This window comes from Populus euphratica, unplaced genomic scaffold (assembly GCF_000495115.2).
Source record: "Populus euphratica unplaced genomic scaffold, PopEup_1.0 scaffold540.1, whole genome shotgun sequence".
NCBI lineage: Eukaryota > Viridiplantae > Streptophyta > Magnoliopsida > Malpighiales > Salicaceae > Populus > Populus euphratica.
Genome location: NW_011500415.1, coordinates 70,627 through 85,250, shown reverse-complemented (window position 1 = coordinate 85,250; position 14,624 = coordinate 70,627). Strand labels below are relative to the sequence as shown.

Here is a 14,624-nt window from a genome sequence, read left to right as displayed (position 1 = left end):
AAAACTTGAATTTTATTTTGTAGGTTGAATTAGTAGTTTTAATTGAAGTTATTCATAGAGCAGACTATTTATGTGGGTTTTGTTCAATTTTATACATGGTGTTTATTTTTGAGCTGTCAAGTTCACAAATTATTACACGATAAATGAATACAATGATAGTCGTTTCAAAAAAGTACAGTTTACTTATTTAAATTAAAGATATTTAAAATTTTAAGTTCATTGATCAGATCAATTATAACCTATGAAGCACGAGTAAAACACTTTTGTGGGATGAATCAAGTAAGCAAGTGGTGGAAGTGGCAAGAGCTCAAAACCTATACGACAACTCGTCGCCACAGGACTATAATTTCTAGTTTTGTCGGAAATCAGCACGAGTAAAACACTGCAATTTATATTTTTGTGGAATTTTTTAATTAATTCTAACAAATAATCCAAATGCTTGCTCCATATAAATATATGCTCGCCATGCGTTGTTTCAACACAAGATCAACAAGACACAATATTGAGATAACTAATACTCATATTCAACAAATATGAAGATCATTAAAGTTCTAGGGTTCTCTTTCCTTCTCTTTGCCTTCATAGGAACTTCATTTCCAGAGGCAGTTCATGCCAAAGATCCTGCAGCAGTGCTCGATGTCTTCGGTCATGAGGTGCAAGCTGGTGCTCGTTATTTAATCGTAGCCCCCTCAACTGACAATACAACAACTCTTGCAGTCACTATCAACGGCCAGGTCTTATGCAATTCAGATGTTATACTTTCCACATTGAACGAGAGCCTCCCAATAACATTTTCACCAGTTATACAATCCACCGATAGTGTCATCCGCGAAGGAACTCATCTAAATGTGAACTTTGAAGGGCAAATTGCCATGTGCTTAATGGGAGGCGTGACACCCATGTGGAAAATCCGATTCAGTACAACACTGAATGGATACATTGTGACCACTGGAGGTGTTGATAGATTGAATCGGTTTAAGATCACCAAGTATGAAGGTGATAATAGTTTTTATCAGCTTTCTTTTTGTCCAATTTCCGAACCTTTCTGTGAATGCTCATGCGTCCCAGTTGGCGTCAACGGCAAGAACTTGGTTCCTGGTGCCGGCCCTCTTCTTGTTATGTTTGAACCAGATGAATAGAGAGCACCAAAAATCGAGAATAAAATGGTGTCAGACTGATATCGTGGGAAGTCGATTGCCTATTATCATGTTTGAACCAGAACCATTATCTACTGCAATCCTGTATGAGGGATCTCCACTGCCTACTGTCATGTGGTGGGCATAAATAAAACTTAAATAAATAAGAAGCTTTTTAGCTTTGGCTTTTCCTTAATTTTCATGTTGTCTCCATACACGCACACATACTCTTCGTTTGTTGCTAGATATTGTCACTAGAAAATCATCTGGTTCTTACAATCAATTGAGAATTTTATCGGCTTCAAACTTGTACAACCTCATATTTTTTTATATTTAATTTTTATCAAATAAAATATAAATAATGAGATTTGAATTGGTGACTATTTGATCAATAAAGCTCTAATATAATATCAAAAATTCATCTCAACTCAAAAGTTTAAATTGTTAGATAAAACCCAAAAACTTAATTTTTTACGTGCATGCTATATTTTTCCTTGTCCATTTTAGTGGGTTTTAACGTCCTATGTATATATTGGGCTTGGTTAATTTCAATAAAAATTCTTTCAATTTTATTGCAATCTGCATATAGGAAAGGTATCTCACAAAATAGGTTTGATATTAATATAAAATAAGGTTGCAACAATTTTTTTATTTCTTATGTGTGATTGATCAATTAATAAATTTATATTAATATTAACAAATATTTTTTTTTAAATCAACATATTTTTACATACACAAACTAGATTCAGGTTGGGCCAAATTTTTATATTTTTTTTAACTAACAATGTTCAATGTTGACATAAAGAAACTAGTGTCCTACATTTTTTTAATAATACTTGTATTGGGCAATTCATTATGTTTATGGGAGAAATCTCATGGAATCTATGTGTCTATACACTTACCCTTTTTTTCAAGAACTTTCAAGAACAAGCTCTGATACCAGTTGTTAGGAGATCCAAACATTCAAACACACACAAATTTACGTGGTTCGGCAACTTGCCTACTCCACGGAGCTACTGGTTTGTATTAATCAAGCTCAAAAGCAATACAAACAATAAAACAAGGAGGAGGAGAAAACTTCTCAACTCAACTCAACTCTCACCCTTAGCTCTCTCTCTGTGTTTCTCTCTATCTCGTGGTGCACATCAGCTATCAATGGCACTCTCTATTTATAGCTGATATGGGAGACAAGTTTCTTCTTTAGTCAACAATGGTGGGCAACAATTTCTTTGGTTAGGCACCCACCATGCAACCACCATTGACTTTAGCCATGTCTAACATGGCTGCCACCAACCATGTTGTGTCCACACCCAACAATCTCCCACTTGGACACAAATGGCGCTAGATTTGTTTTTTAATCTTTAAGTCCAACTGAAGCTTTACACAGCTTCAGTTTATCAAGAGTGACTCCTTTGGTTAACATGTCAGCTGGATTCTTACTTCCACAGATCTTTTCAAGTAACAGTTGTTCATCGTCGAGCAGTTGCCGGATGAAGTGATATTTGATCTGTATGTGCTTTGTTCTGGAGTGAAATGCTGGATTCTTGGCAAGGAAGATTGCACTCTGACTGTCACTATACAAAGTACCCTTTCCATGCATCTTGCCCAATTCTTGCAGGAAACTCTGTAGCCATACTATCTCTTTTGCGGATTCTGAAACTGCGACATATTCAGCTTCTGTCGTTGAAAGAGCAACTATCTTTTGCAAGGTAGAACTCCAAGAAACAGCAGTGCCTCCTAGAGTGTATATATAACCTGTAGTACTCTTTCTGCTATCAACATCTCCTGCTAGATCAGCATCTACAAAGCCTTCAAGTTTCAAACCGCCAGCTGTGAAAATAAGACATGTCTCCGATGAGCCTTTTAAGTACCTCATGATCCATTTCACTGCCTCCCAATGCTGCTTTCCAGGATTGCTCATATATCGGCTTACAACTCCCACTGCATGGGCAATATCTGGTCTAGTACAGACCATGGCATACATCAAGGAGCCGATAGCTGAGGCGTATGGGATCTGATCCATGTATCCACGTTCTAGCTCAGTTTTTGGTGACTGGTCTTTACTGAGCTTGAAATGATTCCCCAGAGGTGTACATACTGGCTTAGCATTATCCATACTAAACCTGCTGAGAACCTTCTTGACATACTCTGCCTGTGAAAGCTTTAGTATGCCTTTGTCTTTGTCTCTGATGATTCTCATGCCAAGTATTTGTTTAGCAGCTCCCAGATCCTTCATTTCAAACTGTTTTGACAACTGTTGCTTTAGCTTGTCAATCTCTTCCATGCTGGAACCTGCAATTAACATATCATCCACATATAGCAGTAGAATGATATAGGAGTTGTCAAAATGTTTGACATAGCAACAATGATCAGCCTGACATTTTGTGTATCCCGTACTACTCATGAAGTTATCAAACTTCTTGTACCACTGTCTTGGAGCTTGCTTCAAACCATATAGACTCTTCTTTAGTTTGCAAACTTGACTCTCCTTTCCTGGTATTGCAAACCCCTCTGGTTGTTGCATGTAAATGTCTTCCTCCAATTCTCCATGAAGAAATGCTGTTTTTACATCTAATTGTTCAAGATGTAAATTTTCTGCAGCTACTATCCCCAGAACAACTCTGATTGTTGTAAGCTTCACAACTGGAGAAAATATCTCAGAATAGTCGATCCCCTTCTTTTGCTGAAACCCTTTTACAACAAGTCTTGCTTTGAACCGTTTACTTCCGTCATGCTCGGTCTTTACTCTGTAGACCCACTTGTTTTGCAAGGCCTTCTTTCCTTCAGGCAGTTTGGTTAACTCCCAAGTCTTGTTCTTCAGCAATGACTCCATCTCGTCTTTCATGGCTAACTCCCACTTGCTCGAGTTTCCATCTTGTAAGGATTCTTCATAAGTTAATGGTTCACCACCATCGGTCAGCAAGATATAATTCAGTAGAAGTGTGAACCGTTGTGGAGGCTTTATAGTCCTGGAAGACCTGCGAACAGCTGGTTCACTTGGCTCTGCACTATCTTGTGTAGAAGTGGTGGGTATTGAAGTGCTTGAACTGTCTTGTATGAACTCTTGAGTGGTAACATCAGGAAGCCCTTCTAATTGTATGAATTCAGATTTCTGTGGACTCGTATCTGAATCAGTTATTTCTAGTTCTGTACTTGATTTGTCTTTGTACAAAACTTTCTCGTTGAAGATCACGTTCCTGCTTTTGATAATCTTCCTGTTTTGATCATCCCAGAACCGAAATCCAAATTCTTCATCTCCATAGCCAATAAAGAAACATTTCTTTGATTTGGCATCCAGCTTGTTGCGAGCATCAGAGTCTACATGCACATAGGAAACACACCCAAAGACTTTTAGGTGAGAAAGCTGTACTTCTTTTCCTCTCCAGACTTCCTCGGGCAGTCTGAACTCCAAAGGTACTGATGGTCCACGGTTGATCAAGTAAACTGCAGTATGAACTGCATCAGCCCAGAATGTTTGAGGTAGCCCAGAATGCAACCTCATGCTTCTAGCTCGTTCATTGATGGTCCGGTTCATCCGTTCAGCAATACCATTCTGTTGTGGTGTGCCTGGAACTGTCTTTTCCATTCTGATACCGTTGACAGCGCAATACTCCTTGAAACCTCCATCAATGTATTCTCCTCCATTATCAGATCGTAAGCATTTCAGCTTCAAGCCTGATTCAGTCTCAACCATAGCCTTCCATTTCTTGAATGTGTCAAACACATCAGATTTATTTTTCAGAAAGTAGACCCATACCTTTCTGCTAAAGTCATCAATAAAAGTGACATAGTACCGAGAACCGCCAAGGGATGCTACTGGAGCTGGTCCCCATAAATCTGTGTGCACCAGTTCTAGTTTTCTTGGTCTTAAGGTCCTGCCAACCTTTAAGAAACTGAGCTTCTTCTGTTTTCCGAGAACACAGCTTTCACAAATGTCTAGATCAACATTTTTTAATTCTGGCAGCTTTCCCTTTGACTGAAGTATCTTCATCCCCTTTTGACTCATATGGCCGAGTCTGCAATGCCATAGCTGTGCCTGATTATCTGCTTCAGTAGAGGCAATTATATCTGCTGATCTTGTGGTTATATACAGGGTGCCAGTTTTCTTTCCACGAGCCAAAACCATTGCTCCCTTTGATACCTTCCACATTCCTCCAGAGAAAAGGATTGAATGGCCACTATCATCAAGTTGTCCGACCGAGATCAACTTCTTCTTTAGTTCAGGAACATGCCTTACATTTTGCAAGTTCCATGTAGATCCATTCATTGTCTTGATTTGCACATCTCCTATACCCACAATCTCCAATGGTTGTCCATCGGCCAGATAGACTACCCCATAATTTCCAGCAGTGTAATGTTGCATCATTTCATGGTGTGGAGTACAGTGAAATGAAGCTCCAGAATCAAGAACCCAATCATCAATAGGACTATGTACTGCAAGGATCAAAGCATCTTGTACCTCATCTGTAGTGGCATTTGCAGAATCAGCTTCAGGTTTCTTTGGTTTTGTGCAACTCCTCATAAAATGGCCAGGTTTGCCACAATTCCAACATTCAACCTGCTTCCGGGGTCCAAACTTGCTTTTGCTTCTGTACCTGGATTTTGATCTGCCTCTGGATAAGCCTCTGTCTTGTCTCCTTCCTCGAGTGTTGATGTTGAAAGCTGAACCTGAACTTGAGCTTTCACCCGAGTCTTTTCTTCGTACTTCTTCAGCTAAAATCAGGTCTCGGATATCATCATACTTTAATTTGGATTTTCCGGCTGAGTTGCTTACGGCTGTTCTCATACCTTCCCAACTGCTTGGAAGTGAAGCTAGCAAAATAAGTGCTCGGATCTCATCATCAAACTCAATTTCAACGGATGACAATTGATTTGTGATGGTGTTGAAATTATTAAGATGCTGTGTAACAGAGGTGCTTTCTGTCATCTTCAGGTTGAACAGCTTCTTCATCAAGTGCACTTTGTTATTTGCTGATGGCTTCTCATACATCCCAGACAAGGCTTCCATCAATCTTGCTGTGGATTTCTCTTTTGTAACATTATGAGCAACTCTTCTTGACAATGATAGCCGGATAATGCCCAAGACTTGTCTATCAAGAATTTGTCAATCTTCTTCTGACATGTTTTCTGGCTTGCTCCCCAACAGAGGAAGATGAAGTTTCTTCCCATATAGATAATCTTCAATTTGCATTTTCCAATATCCAAAATCAGTTCCATCAAATTTTTCAATTCCTGCAGCCTTTATTTCATCAGCCATTTTTACTCTTTCTCGGATTTGAATCTCAAAAATCTGACCTTACAGATGTGTCCGGAATGGCCAAAAATGCTGGAAACGACACTGAGATCACCTAAATCGGACTTCGGATGGCTCCGATTTAAACAATCAAAAATTGAGATAACAGGACGCTGCAGATGAAGCCACGTGGCAGGAGGAATAGTCTCTGCGCCACACCGGATCAAAACCCAGTTATACTGACGTGGCAAGCTGACGTGTCAGACACGTAGGCAATGTGGGGCCACTAATCTGACGTGGCAGATCCACGGAGATTTTCGGCTGACGTGGCAGTGCTGACGTGGTGATGACGTGGCGTGGATGACGTGGCTTCTTGACCGGTCAGACGGCTGACGTGGCAGGGGCGCGCGGCTGCTGACTGTGCTGGACGGCTGACGTGGCTGCTGACGTGGCAGTGTCGATTTGCAGGAATTGGCGAGGAAGACGCGTGACGCGCGTACGGCGCGTCTGTGCGCGTGGGCAGTACTGGTGGTGGCGCGTGCAGGCGCGTGCGGGCATGCAGGACATCGGATTTTCGTCGGGTTTTCACCAGTGGATTCCTATCGTCGTCCTCTTCACGGTGGTATGTTCAAAAACACGTTTTGAGAACTTTGATTTTTGAGTTTGGATCAAACACCCTCTTTTTTCAAGAACTTTCAAGAACAAGCTCTGATACCAGTTGTTAGGAGATCCAAACATTCAAACACACACAAATTTACGTGGTTCGGCAACTTGCCTACTCCACGGAGCTACTGGTTTGTATTAATCAAGCTCAAAAGCAATACAAACAATAAAACAAGGAGGAGGAGAAAACTTCTCAACTCAACTCAACTCTCACCCTTAGCTCTCTCTCTGTGTTTCTCTCTATCTCGTGGTGCACATCAGCTATCAATGGCACTCTCTATTTATAGCTGATATGGGAGACAAGTTTCTTCTTTAGTCAACAATGGTGGGCAACAATTTCTTTGGTTAGGCACCCACCATGCAACCACCATTGACTTTAGCCATGTCTAACATGGCTGCCACCAACCATGTTGTGTCCACACCCAACAACTTATTCATTGATATAACTTATAAAGTTTGATTTGGCTATTAATTTTAATTCACAATCACAACTATTCATCAAACACATATCAAGCCCTATCCATATTAAAGATTTTTTTTGTTGTGGCTTAGAATAATAGAAGGCTTAACCAATTAGTTAGCAAATCTTTCTTATTTATATATATAACAACACAGGAAAAATAGATCTTTATATATATGTGTGTGTAATATCCTATAATACACACCCTCAAGTTGAAGGTGGAGGCTCAATTTAAAGCTTGAACCTAATATTATTACTCATTTTTTGGGGGCCACATAAATAAAAAATTAAAAATTAAAAGAAAAAGGAAAAAGAGAAAATATAAAAAATTAAAAGAAATGTTGGAAGAAAATAAAAAAAATACATATCAGTTGAAAAAAAAATACAAAAATGCTCAAGAAATTTCCAAAATACTATTTGAGGAAGATTAAAATTGGAATGGATAGCATATCTTTGACTAATGAGGTCTCCCTGTAAACAAAAAAAATTCAATTTAAGGAGAAAAATTCAAGCTTGGATATTTAAGGACTCAATTGAATTTTTTAAAAAATATTTAATTGAATTTAATGAGGATTTAATTGCAAGAAAATTAACCTTTTAAAGTTAATTTAGGCTTTAAATAGAAGAAATAAAAGTTAGGGGCTAAATTGTAATTTTTAAAAGTTAAATTAGTCAAATCAGGTACTTAATTGCATAAATTTTAAAGTATGATGGGCAATTAGGGACTTAATTAAACAAATAAAAAACTAAGGACCAACTTGTAAGACACATAAGACTTTTCAAGTTTGAAATTGATGAAATCAGGGATTAAATTGAAAATAATTGAAGGATTTATGGTGATCTGCTGGTCCTATTAAACTAATCAAAAACCAAGAACCAAGTTGTAAATGATGCTCAAATTTGGGGCTGGCAATTTAGTTTGGCATGGGTGAAATTACATGAAATGAAGGGTACATGATGCAATTACGAGTGAAATTAAAAGAAACTAGAAGAAATAGGGATTAAATTGAAGTTTACCAAATCCCAGATGAAAACCCTAATTTGTAGGGTTCAACTTAGACGACGTGTTATTCGGCTACTGTATAACTATTAGATTGTTTTTTATAATTTAAATGCAATGTTTTAAGTGTATTAACATGATGATTATTGTCTTAATATATTAAGAGTACACTTTAGTTTGATTTGAAATTTGTCAAATATGACAGCAAGTTTATGAATTTTTTTTCTATGTTGGTTGATGCATGTTCCTAGGTTTCTGAGTTTTGTTTAGTTCTTATTAAAGGTTTAAGAAGATATTTTGAATCTAAATTGCATGAATATATAGGTTGTTTTAAGTTGATAGCTTTGAAACTTGAAATATTTTGCATGATTTTGATGATTTGTTGTTTTTATTAGTACTGTTTTATTCAAGTATATTTGGTTATGATAATATGCATTGTTGATAATGTATGTTGGGTTTTCTAGGCAATCTTAGTTCATGTTCTTTATGTTCATTGGAAGAACATTGTTTGGGTGCTAGTTTTAGGTCTCATTTTGATTCAATTTTGATTTCTACAAGTTCGTATCATTATTTGTTAATAATCTAGGGCTTTTATGAATCAATAAAATGTTTTTGTGGGTTTTAATTTTAAAGCAAAAATCATTTTTAACAAAATAAATTGTGATGTTTTATTAATAATTGAAGCAAAATAACACTTAATTCTTGATCTATGCTTAATTGCAAATAAAATCTTGCATTTTTATTGCTTGAAATTTGCTCTTGTTTGATTTTCATATTGATGGGTTTAAGTTTGAGTGTCCACATGTTTTAATTTTTTGTTTTTTGATATGTTTTGCTTAAGAAAATGATTAGTTTTTATGTTTTTGTAGTGAATACAGCAATACCGATCTTAAAATAAAATGAGAAATATTTATTATTTTCTACGAGAATGACATGAGGAAATATTTTAATTGATGGAATCTTATAAATTATTAAGCACGAGTAAATAAAGGGGTACAAAAGCTCAAAACCTAAACGACAACTCTTTGCCGTAGGACTCTAATTTGTAGTTTTGTGGAACAACTACAAATGTATTCACTCTATCAACACACAATCCAAATTAATATTAGGTGACAAAGAATACAAATCCTTTCTCACTATAAATATATGATCTCTATCCATTCTTTCAACTCATCAATAAAATCTGAGTTATTTTTAAAATATTACATTAATCATTTAAAAAAGTTAGTGGGAATAAAATAATTATAGTGAATATATATAGCAGTATCTATCTTAAAATAAGATGAGAAATATTTATTATTTTCTTCGAGAATGACATGAGGAAATATTTTAGTTGGTGGAATCTTATAAACTATTAAGCACGAGTAAATAAATTGATCCAAAAGCTCAAAACAATTTGTGGTTTTGTCGAAAAACAAGTGCACGTTTAATTATTATAACGAATAATCCAAATGTTTGCACTCTTTCAAAACATGAACTAGAAGACAAAGTATTGTGATAACTAATACTGATCTTCACAATGAAGATCACTAAACTTCTATCAAAACAATGAATTTTTAAATATCGTATAGTTTTTAGTAGATTTAATTTAAGTTATTTATATAATAGACTATTTCGTTTATTTTCAGAGTTGTCAAGCTCACCAATTATTACACGATTAATGATTATAACAATTGTCCTTTCAAAAGAATATAGTTTATTTAATTTTATTTAATAAATTTAAATTTTTTTTGGTTCACTGATCAGATCAATTATAACATTTTAAGCAAGTGGCGCAAGCGAGAAGAGCTAAAAATCTATACGACAACTCCTTGCCATATGACTGTAGCTTCTATTCAGCACGAGTAAAACACTGTTGTGGGACAAATCAAGTTAGCAAGAGGCAAGAGCTCAAAACCTACACGACAACTCTTTGCTAAAGGACTATAATTTGTAGTTTTGTCGAAGGTCGGCACGAGTAAAACACTATAATTTATATTTTTGTGGAATTTTGTAATTAATTGTAACAAATAATTAAAATGCTTGCTCCATATAAATATATGCTCTCCATGCGTTGTTTCAACAAAAGATCAATAAGACACAATATTGAGATAACTAATACTCGTATTCAAAAAATATGGAGATCACTGAATTTCTAGGGTTCTCCTTCCTTCTCTTTGCCCTCGCAGCAACTTCATTTCCTGAGGCCGTTCATGCCAAAGATGCTGCAGCAGTGCTCGATGTATTCGGTAATGAGGTGCAAGCTGGTGCTCGTTATTTAATCGTAGCCCCCTCGACTGACAATACAACAACTCTTGCGGTCACTGCGACTAGCAAGATCATATGCAATTCAGATGTTATACTTTCCACTTTGAACGAGAGCCTCCCAATAACATTTTCACCTGCTATAAAATCCAACGATGGTGTCATCCGTGAAGGCTCTTATCTAAATGTGAACTTTGATGCACCCTCATGTAGGATGGGGGGCGTGACAACGATGTGGATGATTGAATCGGAAGGATTGATTGTGACCACAGGAGGTGTTGATAGATTGAATCGGTTTAAGACCACCAAGTATGAAGGTGATAATAGTTTTTATCAGCTTTCTTTTTGTCCAATGTCCGAACCCTTCTGTGAATGCTCATGCGTCCCAGTTGGCGTCAACAGTGACAAGCACTTGGCTCCCAATGTCGACCCTCTTCATGTGATGTTTGAACCAGATGCATAGAGAGCACCTAAAATGGAGTCAGGATGATATTGATCAGTAATATTATCTGCTGCAATTCTGTATGACGGAGTTCGATTGCCTACTATCATGTGTTGGGCATAAATAAAACTAAAACTAAAATAAACAAGAAGCTATTTAGCTTTGGCTTTTCCTTAGTTTTCATGGCGTCTCCATATTTATACTTCGTTTGTTGCTTGATCTTGTCACTAGAAAATCATCTGGTTGCTACAATCATTGGTTGATATCATCTAAATGTTCGGACCAAATGTCAGTACAGGCTTTTTTTTCTTTTGCATGTTTTAGTGGGTTTTAGGTCCTATTTACATATTCGCCTAGAAAGTGATAAAAGTTAATTTCTATATGAAATTCATTCCATTTTATCATAATCAGCAGATAGGAAAGGGTATCTGACAAAAATAGGTTCGAAATAAATAATATGAGTTACCACTCATTTTTTATTTCTCAAGTGTAATTGGTCAATTAATCAAATTTTAACCAATATCTGAAATTTATTAAAATCGACATATTTTGATGTACACAAACCTTCTCCCACTCGGTTCCTTTTGCGAGAAATGAACAAGTCCTTAACCTCTCCAAACTTAATGAAGGATCTTCTTAGGGATTGATACTGAAGCTAGCAAGGAAATCTTTCAAAGTATATCTTCACAGATTTAAAACATGGGTTGGTAGGTGAAAGCTGATCTTTTTGTGAAGGTCGGAATCTAGGGTCTTAGATAGGGGTGGTAATATGGTGGTGATGAGGATAATGGTTTCAAAGAAGTTGCTGCTGTAGTTTCAAAGAAGTTGCTGCTGTTGGAGAGGTCTGCTAGAAGCTGCTGTCACTGCCGTGGAAGGGGATGGTGCTGCTACACTGATTTTCGTGAGTATAATGCTATCAAAGACGTCTCTTAATCTAAAAGTTTAAAATATTAAATAAGATCTAAAAATAATTTTTTATTATTTTTTAATTTATTTTTTAAAATAAAAATTATTTAGATTTAAAATTTATATAAATTTATATTATTTTATATATTATTTTTTATCAAATAAAATAAATAAAATAAAAATAATAAGATTTAAATTGATAATCACGTGAATAGATTAGTGGTGGGATCCGTTGGTCTTGTTTCGCAGACCAGGTCAGGAGGCGGCTCAACTCTGAATGACGGTTTATATATCAACAAATAACTAGTCAGTACTATCCGAGTCATCAGTTAGGCAGCGCGGGGCTGACAGGCATGCAACTTCAAGGCTCGAACCCGTGACAGCAGAAGGCGCAAGGCGCAAGACCTTGACATATTTGGTTACTTTGATCATGTAAGCTCTTATGATGTAGCCTAATTAATTTTTTGAAACAGTAATGCACCTACAATTTGCAATATAACTTGGTTTTGGATTCGATTCTATTGCGATCATGAATATTTTTAGCTCGATGTTTTACATTGATTCTAAAATTAGGTTTATATTTATTGTGTTATAGTTTCACAAATATGTGATTATTGCTCACATTTTAGTTGCATTGATAAATGGAATGAACTTGATTACTGAGAAATGTTTGCTTTTTATTAGATTTGATTACTATTATTGTCGTACCCTCCTTATGAGAGCAATGTCACAACAACAATTCTCGAGTGGTGTCTTTTGAAATAGTATTTGGTTTAGTTGGGAAGTCGTCATCTAGTATTACAGCTACTAAGAAATCTAACTAGTTTATTTTAAGAAATTTTAGACAAGATACTAGTTGCATAAATGAAAAATATTAAAATTTCTAATATGTTTTAGTTAAGGTAAGATGCATTGTAGTATTTGGTTTAGTTGGGAAGTCGTCATACTAGTTGCATAAATAAAAAATATTAAAATTTCTAATATGTTTTACTTAAGGTAAGATGTATTAGTTTTTATTTGTTTGCTATGGTTTGATAAAGTTTATCTCTACTGACTTTATTATGATGAGTTTCTTATGATAAACAAATTTTAATTTTTTAAGTCAAGAACTTGGTTTGGGAAGGTGAAATATACTCAATTATTATTGAAGCTTCTTTAGGAGGAAAATTGAAATTTTAGTTTTTGGTTGTCGCATCATTCCTAATAATATTTCAAATAAAATTCCTTTTGGATTTTATCTTTATATTAGAAGTAAATGAGTTGTATTATTCATAATAATATTTTAGATATCAACCACTATTATATTTTTTATTCCTTTATTAAAACTAAATAATATTATTATCCCTAATAGTATTTTGGATAATAAATCCTTAAAAGTTTTTTTAGCCTTTTATTAAAAGTGAATAATATTTTCTTGCCAAAAACATTTAAAATATTTTTTACATATAGGTTAAAATCCGTTGAAATTTTGTGAACTTGTTGTCAAAGCTAATTTAATATATTTTTTAAAACAATGCCAAAAGTGTTTTAAATTTTCTTTAAAAAGATGCTCAAAATAAATTTAGGATTTTTAGCCATATACAAAAAAAAAAATCTAGGTTTTGGGAAGAAGAGGTTTGATTAGTAATCTTGTGGAGGATAGTTGATGGTATCAATAAATTGGTATTAGCATTTTTTAAGGAATTGTCCTTCGACATTAACATACGATATTGGTCAGAAAATTTAAGAGTAGAAAGGGAAAATGTTAGTGAATCTAGAAGGGATAAAACGAGAAGTACTAAAAAGGGAATTAGATGAAAAATTGTAAAGAATATAATAGCATGTAGCCTTGACTATATATTGTTTGATTATTAATGTTTGAATTGCTTTTTATGATAATTATTTTTCAATGTTATGTTTGTTTCAGATCCATAATATTCACAACAGGAGTAAAATTATAGATTCTCTATCTTTTATGTCATTTAGAACTAAACAAGTGTTGGTGTATTTTGTATCTCAAGAAACAATTATGACTTGGATTATAATAATATCTTTTAAATCGTATGTCTAAGTATAATTTATATTATCATGTATTCACACTTTTCTTGTATATTTGTTTTTTTATTTAAGTACTAATTAATATTCATTCTTAAAATATAGATATTTGAGAAATTGTGGTTGTGCTGATAAATATTGATAAGGATTAAGACCCTGGATAATTAGGTCATGATTAGACAATGATTAATAGAAGTGTATAGTTTATTTATCGATAACTTGAGATTTCCTAGTATAGGGAGATCGTGCTGAAATTTCCATAGAAATTACAATGAACCTTGTATGAATTCATTTTCAAAAAACAAATTACCATATTTTTCTTATATTATGATTGATATGCTATCTTGATATTTGGAATGTTACATATCAACACACTTACTTGAGGTAAGTTGTTTGGTGTGGTTTAGAAGTTTTAATGGTTTTTTAATTGGTGGTCTATTTATGGCTAATTGTGTAAATAAATCTAGGGTCAAGAATTTATTATGAACTCGTGTACCCAAATAAAT

At 34.9% G+C, this 14,624-nt stretch overlaps 2 protein-coding genes across 3 annotated transcripts; both read left to right on the top strand.

The window, feature by feature from the left end:
• The first annotated feature begins 429 nt into the window (after positions 1-429).
• Positions 430-1,332, top strand: LOC105114537 (wound-responsive protein GWIN3-like). The gene has a single exon (XM_011011104.1). It carries the CDS (start codon positions 534-536, stop codon positions 1,137-1,139), a length of 606 nt encoding a protein of 201 aa, XP_011009406.1. The 5' UTR covers positions 430-533; the 3' UTR covers positions 1,140-1,332.
• A 9,238-nt stretch (positions 1,333-10,570) lies between these two features.
• On the top strand, positions 10,571-11,313 carry LOC105114539 (wound-responsive protein GWIN3-like). 2 transcript variants are annotated; one of them, XM_011011105.1, is made up of 2 exons: positions 10,571-11,197; positions 11,235-11,313. In XM_011011105.1, coding segments are annotated over exons 1-2 (591 nt in total). In that variant the 5' UTR covers positions 10,571-10,608; the 3' UTR covers positions 11,237-11,313. The 2 variants fall into 2 exon arrangements, with proteins under 2 accessions (XP_011009407.1, XP_011009408.1); XM_011011106.1 differs by having other exon boundaries at positions 10,571-11,202; positions 11,240-11,313.
• The last annotated feature ends 3,311 nt before the right edge of the window (positions 11,314-14,624 follow it).

Bases quoted from the DNA above. Each gene is read 5' to 3' on its own strand.
- LOC105114537 (XM_011011104.1), top strand. From the start codon at position 534: ATGAAGATCATTAAAGTTCTAGGGTTCTCTTTCCTTCTCTTTGCCTTC.
- LOC105114539 (XM_011011105.1), top strand. From the start codon at position 10,609: ATGGAGATCACTGAATTTCTAGGGTTCTCCTTCCTTCTCTTTGCCCTC.